Below are 10867 nucleotides of genomic sequence, written 5' to 3' on the forward strand. Positions count from 1 at the left end.
AAATCCCGAATTGGTAGTGCTAAAGCACTACCGAAGGTAGGGCGTGAAAACGTCCAAACTCATACAACACACACTAGGCAAACTATCGAATAAAGGTGCTCATGAATGTGTAAACTCGCGAAGAAAAAATCATATTTATGAGGTTTCTGTGAGCACGAAAAGTTCCTCGAACTCAAGGCTGCACCCATCGACCTTGAACCATTGACGAAGTCTTTCAGCGTCGGCGTCACCTGCCGCCTCACGGATGATCGTGTTTGTCGTTGTCGACAATTGCCTCGTCCCGTTGTAATCTCGTACTTGAAGGTTTTGTAAGATAACTGCCTCGCCTTCTTTCCCATCTAATTTGCCGACAAACTCTGACCAGAGTCCAAGATTCACCATTTTCATACTATCGTCGAGAACCGTCACCGTTTGCTTTACACGATTGATCCCATCCCGACAATTGAATGTTTGGGGTGGTCTCACGTCGAATACAACCACGAGGATATCGACCGTCGTGTTCACGGGCTTTGTGAGCAGCTCCATCAGAACCGTCGTTTGCGCCTGAATCTTTGGAAGATCGTTTCCCGTGATTGGTATGACTTTACTTAGCTTAAAATAGAGATATTTCTTGAATCCCTCATTTTCTATTAGCGTATGAAAATTTTCGTTCCACAAGCCATAATTTCTTCTGACTAATGTTATGTTGAATACCTTCGTAAGCTGGAGTTCGCATTCATGGTCAGTCGCTCGGTATTGGGGATTCACAGCTTTGACCTTGTATGCATTTATCTTGTAGCATTGTCCAACCGTGATCATATCAAAAATCTCCTCCGCAGAATCCCCTGACGCGATCACATTTATCTCACCGCTTGTGTCGCTCATCACGAAATTGAAGATTTTTCCACTGCCATCCCCCTTGGACCAATGTTTCACTGGCGTCTTGGATTTGACGCGCCCTTCGACCTGGCCGCATCCCTTACCTAGTCGGATTTCGTGGAGCAGTTTTGATTTCTTCTCCGGGGGAACATGGATTCCAGCGGAACCTTCGGACGTGCTCGGTTCGCCACGATCATTCTCCGCCCGATCCGCTGTTGATAAATACATAAAATGATGGTAAAAACCATAAGCTACGTGGTCATCATCACTCCCCGGAATCCGCAATCTTGCGAATTGGACTCGCCTTGTCTCTTTCTCGGGGCGGCCGTATGTCTCGAACTCGGCTTTGACATTGGGGGATGCTTTCGGTTTACACCGTGACTTTTCGCTCAAAGATTGCTTTTCGTTGTTTGAGACTCGAAAACAATTTGCTGGGGTTCTGGATTCTTTATATACCTTCTGGCGCCACGGATATATATTTCACGTAGAAATGATCACACCTCGGCCAATATATGTTCATGGTCTCTCTTTAGTCTTCCATATGTCTTCCTCGTGTTTTTTTCATTCTATTTCGGTCCCATGTGTTTAATGTTTCCTGAATTCCCGCTGTGTGGTTGTCTCTCTGTGTGTGCGGTCGATTTTTGCTCTGTCATCGTTCGTATCCCGTATCAATCCCGTACGCGCTTCTCGTTTACTGGGGTATATATTGTATCTTGTTGAATACGGGACGATGATACGGGAAGTAGGATACGCATGCTCTGCATGATATCGGAAGGTGTTTAGCAAATGTCAGATCGAGGCATGTCCCTCTCAGAGTGGTCTTTTTTGCCTTCAAACCGTGGTGTGTTTCATGGAATACCTCCAATTTTTTCCGGTTATATATATAATCGACAATATTTTATGGAGAGCTAATTTATGACAATATATCGGCCGGATAGTTTATTCCGCGGCATAGGCCACAACGACTTCCATATCAGTCAGTGTCTTTGTCAGCCTGTGCGGCCCCTCGAAACTGACTAAATCTTCCGCCGACCGACATATGTAGCAGTGACCGCAGTATCCAATGAGGGATCTCATATATTTCTCAAAGTTGGTGACACTGACGCTGCGTCGCCGTCTCCCTTCCCGGGAGACTATGATTATCGTCAGGTTCCTGGTAATCGAATCTGCGTCGTCGTGACCTTCCGTGATATGTTGCACAGTTTTCGCGCCTCCACTCTGCTCGTGTGTGACTACGACAGGAACGCTGGTGATAGATATGATCGTGCTGTGCCTTTGAATCGCTTCAGCTTTTTCCATTGCGGACCATGTCTGCTCTCTGTCACTCCAAAGATGCAGGATCACTGGCGTCCCGTACGGCTTCTGCGCGATATGGTCTGGTCTTCGACGGGTTCGCAAATACAATGGAGCTTCTTGATTCATTCTTGATGTTCGGTCACGGTCGTTGGGGATATCCGCGCTCCTTGGACTCTCAGCTACGCCGAGGACAAACTCATGTGAATCCATGGAAGGTATCATCGTGTGTTGAACGGTCGATTCGGTTGCCGATGTTTTCCGATCCTTTGACTGATGTGTCACCAACTTTGTTGTTGCTGTCAATTCAATCGCGGTGTATGGATACGAGTCGTATTTATATGCTGGTTGTTTCTAAGCTGGGACTACACAATCGACGCCTTTCACTAATCCCTTCGCCTGTTTTCTCACCGATTCGGGATGGAGAAATACCTCCCGAAATACCTCATGAAATACCTCCTGCTAAATATTCTTCAATTCTGGGCAGCTGCCGCTCGAGCGGATGAACACGGACCGCGGTCGGAGAGGGCGATTCGAACGCGGGAAACGCGGGGAAGAATGGAAATTGACTCAGAGTTTCCGCGAGAGGTTCCGCGGAACCCTCACGGGGCTCCCCGACGAGTCTCACGGAATCCTATGGGTTCCACGAGACCGAAAAATACGCCTGTGAGAACCACTGGCGTATTGCATCGCTACGAACGAAAACCCGTCGCGATCTCCGAATGATTTGGACAGGGAACTCACTCAAATCAACCTTGTCGTAATGACATGGATACTGTATTACGTGTGGTGATCTCATTGGATATTTATTCTTGACTCATAGTTATATATGACTCTGAGAGCGCTCTGACGTACACGACGCCAATTTGGATCACCTTCCAATGGAATAATTATGCCATGTTTCACATGTATGTAACGATGGAATCGATGATTGTGTGGAATGGGAATCGTCACCGTGAAATATATGTTGAATGAATCGATTGTTAGCAATCTGGATGATCCGTCGTGGTTCCAATCGACGCAGTCCCTTGAATAGATGGCGAGGATTCTTTTTATGGGATTATTGTTCCTTGTTCCCCACTCTAGAAGGTCACGGCACAACTGAACAGCGTGGACTCGCCGGCTGGGATCACGCATCACGATTTGGTGATGACAACTCATATTCAATCAGGAATCTTTTTATGATCCGTCCGTTTTGAGAGAATCACAAGCGAATGTCACCAATTAGTGTCTCGTTATCGTTATTCTCGATGATTATATATCTGGTGCTCTACGGTGACCTCATTTATGGCGTGTGAGGTACGACTGTCCAATAAAAATAATTCCCAGACAATGTCTATGGTCACGCTTATGTATTCGGTTTTTTGTGTATGCTGGCTCGGTCCTGATTCGTGGTGTCCGTCACCATCGCCTTGTTTTTCGCCTAGTGCCGCCGTTGCGAAATGTGCCGTGGCGCATTGCTCTGGTCTCGATTCCCCAGTGCAGCTCACCGGAATCAATAATTTTTCGTCCGCAAACCGAACTTTGACTTTTCGCTTGTGACGTTCCCTACTTGCATTTTTCGGCCTCATTAGGACGGTCTCAAAATCGAAGTGAATCGGTATGCGAGCGTAGACACCATCACGGTCCCACCATTCGGGCACCTCACGAAACTGAAGAATCGTGATGTGCCCGAATCTGTGACCGGTGTTTCACAGGCGTCTTGGCTTTGACGCGTCCCTCGACATGGCCGCATCCCTTACCTAGTCGGATCACGTGGGGAAATTTGATTTCTTTTTCGGGGGGACAAGGATTTCAGCGTATTTCTCGGACGTGCTCGGCTCGCCGCGATCATTCTCCGGCCGATCCGCTGTCGATAAAAACATAAATTGATGGAAAAACCATCAGCTACATGGTCATTATCACTCCCCGGAATCCGGAATCTTGTGAATTGGACTCGCCTTGTTTCATTCTCGGGGTAAACGTTTGTCGTTGGCCTCGACATCGGGGGGCGCTTTCGGTTTACTCTGCGGAAGTCGTCACCGTGTCTTTGGTCGCATCCCTTACCTAGTCGGATTTCGCGGAGAAGTTTCGATTTATTCTCCGGGGGGACATGGATTTCAGTGTATTTCTCGGACGTGCCCTGTTCGTCGCGATCATTCTCCGGCCGATCCGCTGTTGATGAATACATAAATTGATGAAGCTACGTGGTCATCATCACACCCTGGAATCCGGAATCTTGTGAATTGGACTCGCCTTGTCTCTTTCTCGGGGTAACCGTATGTCGTTGGCCACGACATCGGGGGGTGCTTTCGGTTTACTCCACGTCTTCACCGTGTCTTTTCGCTTTGTGTTTGCTTTTCGTTGATTGAGACTCGAAAACAATTTGCTGGGGTTCTGGATTCTTTATATACCTTCTGGCGCCATCGATATATCTTTCTCGACGACATGATCATACTTCGGCCAATATATGCTCATGGTCTCTGTTTAGTCTTCCTTATGTCTTTCTGATGTTTTTTCCATTCTATTTGGGTCCCATGTATTCAAAGCATCCTGAATTCTCGATATGTGTCCGTCTCTCTGAGTGTGTGTTCGATTTTCGTTCTGTCATCGTTCGTATCCCGTGTCAATCCCGTACGCGCTTCCCGTTTACTGGGGTTTATATTGTATCTTGTTGAATACGGGACGATGATACGAGAAGTAGGATACGTATGCTCTGCATGATATCGGAAGATTTCTGGCAAATGTCAGATCGATGCATGTCCCTCCCAGGGTGGTCTTTTCCGCTTCATTATTGATCATTTTCAAACCGTGGTGTGTTTCAAGGAATACCTCCAATTTTTTCCGGTTATCATTGGATGTGTTGAAGTCACCGATAACTAACATGGGCATTTGCCTCCGCGCCGATTGGCGATCATATTCTCCCAATGTCTGTGATAGGAATTCTTCCATCTGATCGTATCCATTTCCCTGATGCATGTACACTGCAGCAAGGATGAATTCGATCTTTCCGTTCAAATGTACGTGAGTGATTGCGATGTCCCCGGTGTGCTCCAAGCTATCATTACTGAACGTCGCGCGTGGTGTTCCGGTGTTCAATGCTGTGCCGACTTTTCTGTATATCGCAACGCCCCCTGATCGTTTTCCACACGTTGATTGTTGATCTAAATGATAACCATCAATGTTGATTGGGGTCGATGATGGATGCATCCACGTTTCAGTGGTGACCAAGAGATCAGCTCGCTGTAAAAGCGGATCCGTCGCGATATCCTCAGCATGAGCATGTAGACTCTGAACGTTCACGTTGACAATGGTCCATGTTTCTACTCCGGGACTCGCTGTTGTGAGGAAATCGTCTATATCGGTAGTAATTGTACGGAGACGGTGTGTGGCCAGCCTTTTGTATTCATTCTGTACTTCTCTTATTGATGGACTGTTCGCGGTTCCCGTATGGTAAAAGGTGAAGTCATCGGCATTATTCGTAATGTATAAACCCTCGAGGCTTGTCACTCTACTAAGTGCAACGTAGACTAGTTGCTGTTGATGATTTTTATGATAATCGTAAACGATCCGATTGAATGTCCCGCCCTGAGATTTATGAATGGTCAAGGCACACGCGGATACAAGCGGGAACTGGAGCCGCCGGCACCGTATTTTCGAGTCGATCTTGATATTTGCGGACCGTGATTCGATGGGTACCCATTGCTCACTAAGATCATTGGGTTTGCTACGTACGTGCGCCTTGTACTTTAGGCGTAGTTTACGTCCGATGTGATCGTTCTCGAAACTCAACCAAAGCCGACGATGGTCTTGGCCGTCTTTGTCTAGTGCGTAATGTTCGACGTGTCTTAGTTGGCCTATCGCCCCGTTCACAAGACCATCCTCAACGTCCACGTTTACCGTCAGCATGTATGGATATCCTTCTGCCAGGGTTATCGTGTATGGTAAATTCCCCGTGTCTCTTGTATCTTTCCTGTGCATTTTCCCTATCGCATTCCTCCTTTCGGCTTCTGTTCTGTAACCGGTGTATATATCTGTCGCGATATGATTATGCGTGGATTCTGTTACCGGTATCGCGGAATCATTATATGATTGGACGTCAGCACTTGTGTGATAAAGTCTCATGACTTCGGTGGATAAATTTGCATCACACCATCGCCGCGTACGGAATCGTGATTGTATTTTGTCGGTTTCGGCTTGTGATAATGCTTCGCCGCACCCAATCTTTGTCAGCAATGTGGAGAACCCGATATCACTCTGACGCACAACTTGCACGAGCGGAAAATAATTTAGAGACTGCCAAAGGATTGCTTTCCCCCCGATCGAACTTTTGGTTGCAGTAAAAACTGGGGCCGCTCTAACTGGTGGGAGTTGCTTGAGGTCGCCGCATGCAAACAAATCTAAACCCCCGAAGTTAGCGTCGAATTCGCCCGTCATTGCCTGCAAGCGAGTGTTCACCCCGTGGAAGACATGCGAACTGCACATGCTTATCTCATCTATAATAATGCATCTGACGTTCCGTAAATGATGGCGATATGTTTGTAGGACGTCGTTTGAAAGTTGGTGAGCTCGATTGGATAGAGCGAGTTTGAATGCTGAATGAACGGTGACGCCATTCAATGCCGTTGCTGCTTTCCCTGTGGTTGCCGTCGATATATATGCGTTATTCATGTTGTTGTGTTCTTGCGCATATCGATTATACGTTTCCATGAGGGCCTTCAGCGTGTACGTTTTACCGCACCCCGCCGGTCCGGTAAGGAAAATTTGGATCGCTTCACTATTGGGATCATGCAGGCGATGAATGACTTCCAGAATCAATTCACGCTGTTCCGCGTTCAGCTTACGCATCCAGACGCAGTAATCATTCTTGCTCAGAACATTTTCGCGCGGTCTAACCGCGCTTATGGAATTCTGTAGATGATGATCATCGAAATCATCGTCATTCGGCTGAAATCCTTGCGTCGTCACGTTGTCCATTCCTTCCGTTTCTTCGGTCGTGGAGATCTCCTCATTCATGGAACATAGAGCTTCTATCTCTTTCAGGAGAGCCTCGATGTCTATGTTAGCTTCGAATTCTTTCCGCCTTTCCATGATGAGCTCCTTATTCCCGTCATAGACCTCGAGGAATTTATCGCGATCGATAACGTCGATGAGCTCATTTCGGAAGGGTATATGCAGCGTTACCATTTCTCGCTTGTAATTCTCTGTGTCACTTACATCATAGTTACGATATCTAATAACTTTTCTCGTAGCACGTTTCCGATAATTAGAGCCATCGACGTCATTTGTCTCCTCGAAGGGATGGTGCTCAAAGCTTTCCTCCTCTTCACTTATCGCTTTTTTCGCCGCTTCGTACCACGCTGCGAATTGCGCGAGTGTGAGTGCTTCCAGAGATGGCGCTCGTTCTTCATACTTTTGGATGATATTCTTCGTCCATATATCTGTGCTGTCGCTCGACAAATTTTGAGCATCCATGACGGATTTGCGTTTGCGTGCCCTGTATCTCTCATGTGGTCGCATCGTCGGGATCGACACGGTCCCACGCGAAGCCCAGCTCATAGGTTGACGCAACAAGTACCAAGCGGCCTCCTGGGCTGTCATTTCCACGCTATTCAGGATCTTCAGGCCGACTTTTGTCATGAGCTGGCACTGATCGAATTCGGGGTTTGTTTCGTGTATTTTCATGAGCTCCCGGTGCAGATGACTGAACCCTCTGTTGGACTTGTTGACGTACTCGACTACGTAACTCGCACAGGAATACGGGTCAAGAATGATTTGTAGGTCCATGTTGGAGTTGAGTGCAGACGCTATCCATGGATGGAATGTGTTGATGAAAATTTGCGACATGTTTCTTTTGAAAAGTATAGTGGGCCTCTTCAAGGATGATCTGATCAATTCGAGATACGTGACGCCATCGCAGTTTATGTCCATCATGAAGGCTTCTATAGTGTCGTATGTTTTACTCTCTAATTTTTTTCGAGCGTCAGCGACTTTGATTTTTAGAGTTTTCCGCCTACCATCATCTCTACTCAAGGGTAGCAGAACTCTGGTGCGATGTATCGGCCAGTATGGGATTTCAAATCGACAACTCTGTTCTCCCCTCTTCGTACATGTGAACGTGTGTGCATGGGTCTGATTCCGTATCATATCTGGGGTTGACAAATCGGACTCATCAACGCTGCACAAATCAGTGATCATTTGCAGCGTGCGCGGCATTTCTTCCGATATATCTTCCTTCGGATCATCATTGAGCCAGAGGAGGATGTGCGCGTGGGGACTCCCGCGGGCCTGAAACTCGATGCGCAGGAAGTAGTCCAGTACACGGTATCGTCCGAAGGGATTGTATGCTTTCTTTGCGCTCAACATAGACATGAGAACGTGTACCAGCTTATCGAAATACATGGCACAGGCAACGGGATCCTCCGCGACTAGAAACGCGCGCTTATATCTATCAAGCTTTTCCAAAATTTCTTCGACTCCGATGTCCTCGCCAAGTGACTTGTATTCATCCGATAGACGGTATAGATTACGTAGAAGATGGGGCCACTTCGTCTCGCTTGCACTGAGCGTGAGGAATGCGGTCGGTTTGCCGAGCTGACGAATCATTGCGAATAGATCTTTCTTACGATATGACCAATATTGCACCGAATTCGGGATCGTTCTTAGGAATGCCTGATTCGTCTCGATCAATCGCTCAACGAATTCGCGATCTTCTATCATACTGCGGGTGATCATCTCGGTCGGTCGCATGCAACGATACATGTTTTGGACACCATCACGGACACGAAGTCGAAGAATTTTCATGGCCATGTAAAGAACATGTTGAGGAATCACTCCACGTCGATCACTCCGACGGATTTCTGACATGCACATGCTGTACGCTGTTGCGCGAATTCTTTCCCCTGTGATCGACCGTATATGCCGTCCGCATCCAAGATATATTGCCGGAAAAGACATCTCCTCGGCAAGGGTGTCGAGAGTCAAACTCTCCGGTCGCCGATGCTGACCCGGAGCTATGTTCAGAGAATGTTCCTCGTTCCACATCATCGTGTGTTGTCGTGAGTGGATCAACTCAGCTTCCGGAACGGTACATGCATCTAGGCGTTCAATCTGATCCTCGCACTGACCGTCATTTCCCGAGCTCGTTGCGGACTCATTGAAGACAGACCAATCAATGGTGATATTGTAATGCTTGTAGAGAGGCTGCTGGACCAAGTATTTCAGCCATTCATGGATTGTAGACTTTTTCACAAACCCACTAATGTATGATGATTTGTGTACGATGTTCTTCTTCAAATTGACGTTGAAAGCATAATCATCGTCGAGAGATCGCGGCAAGCATCGAACCATGGTGTCGACATCCACCGGGACATTGATCACCTGCCCAATTATACCGTATGATCCCTCGTGTCGTAAGCGACGGATTTGCATGTAAGGAATTCGCGGGGAAATCAGCCTCTCAGACACCGGGTCCAGTTTTGGAAGGTTCACCGGCTTCGGAGGATATCTGTACCCATTAACTTTGCTGAGATTTGGGATCTTCCGCCCTCGACTGACCTTATAACAATTGTGGCAGAGTCTGAACGAATGAACATTTTCATCCGGGAAATATGGAATCAGAAAATTTGCAATCACCGAGTCGACGGCCTTCAAATCTCGTTTAAACCAGATGCGATCGCACACATCGCATTTGTGTCCGAACTCATTATCGAGGAACATGTGTCGGAAGTGAATTGTCGCGCGCCCCCATACCTGCTCATACCTGGAACATCGCCTTATCTCCGGCTCCATTTCATGTGAAGCGCCGTGCCTTAGGTCCTCAACAGATCCGGGACTCTCATTCTCCTCATTGCGAGCACGGCTCGTAGCTTGAGAATGAAGCAATGAGGCCTCCCGACGTCGCTTCCGATACAGAGCAGATCGCTCAGCAGCGCTCTTTGGCTTTTTGGCGGGTCCGCAAGCCGAACTTTGGGCTTTTCGCTTGAGACTTCTCCTACTTGCATTTTTCGGCCTCATTAGGACGGTCTCAAAATCGAGGTTCCTAGATCGGTTTGCGAGTGCAGACACCGCGATGATCCAGAAAAAAGCCCACAGAATAACGAAGCCCTCGAATGTTTAGCTGAGGATGTTTCATCAGACATTTCCCTCCCGGAATACGATATCGAACTTTCATAGAAATCCAATAAAGGAAATGATACCCGATCTGCAAAACGAGCGAGCATACTTCCAAAATTAACCCCGCGCCTTTCATTTGGATTCTCGGATCACCGCCCACCTTGAATGGCGTCATGGGTGAGTCTACTTCACCATACCTCAAATCGCTCAGCAAAGACATGGATCGAAAAGATAGGTGGCGCGAGTTGGGGGAAAGGGAGAAATTATCAAGCCGGATCGCCCAAATTGCCCAAATGCTCACGAATATTTCCTTCATGACGGGTTCTCGAGACAAAATGAATAGCTTCTAGGGCGGTTGACATCGTCGCCTGTGTTGGACAAGAGTTCCGACACTACCAGTTGCCCTGGTGGGGAGTAAAACTGTTATTCATGCCGACTTTGCTCGATATCAGAGGTGTGCACATATTAGGTGAAACAGATGATTTGAATGTCGTTAGGGAGTCCGAGAATCATATGAGAAGCTTGTGCCATAAATTTGCGACCGGCAGGTTTCAACGGCGGTGTTCCAGGTTCACAAATCGATTAGTTATGAGGTGTCAAAAGTGGATTACTTTCGTGACGC

At 47.5% G+C, this 10867-nt stretch overlaps 2 protein-coding genes across 2 annotated transcripts; both read right to left on the reverse strand.

Moving 5' to 3' along the window:
• Nucleotides 1–135: 135 nt before the first annotated feature.
• LOC100907772 (replication protein A 70 kDa DNA-binding subunit-like) lies at nucleotides 136–2157 on the reverse strand. Its single transcript, XM_003737355.1, has 3 exons — nucleotides 2040–2157; nucleotides 694–962; nucleotides 136–591 (listed from the first exon to the last, which is right to left on the reverse strand). Exons 1-3 carry the CDS (start codon nucleotides 2155–2157, stop codon nucleotides 136–138), a joined length of 843 nt encoding a protein of 280 aa, XP_003737403.1.
• Nucleotides 2158–4779: 2622 nt separating this feature from the next.
• Nucleotides 4780–9849, reverse strand: LOC100907913 (uncharacterized). Its single transcript, XM_029110855.1, has 2 exons — nucleotides 7487–9849; nucleotides 4780–7444 (listed from the first exon to the last, which is right to left on the reverse strand). Exons 1-2 carry the CDS (start codon nucleotides 9847–9849, stop codon nucleotides 4780–4782), a joined length of 5028 nt encoding a protein of 1675 aa, XP_028966688.1.
• Between the last annotated feature and the right edge of the window lie 1018 nt (nucleotides 9850–10867).

This window comes from Galendromus occidentalis, unplaced genomic scaffold, assembly GCF_000255335.2.
Source record: "Galendromus occidentalis unplaced genomic scaffold, Mocc_1.1 scf7180000075508, whole genome shotgun sequence".
NCBI classification, from domain to species: Eukaryota; Metazoa; Arthropoda; class Arachnida; order Mesostigmata; family Phytoseiidae; genus Galendromus; species Galendromus occidentalis.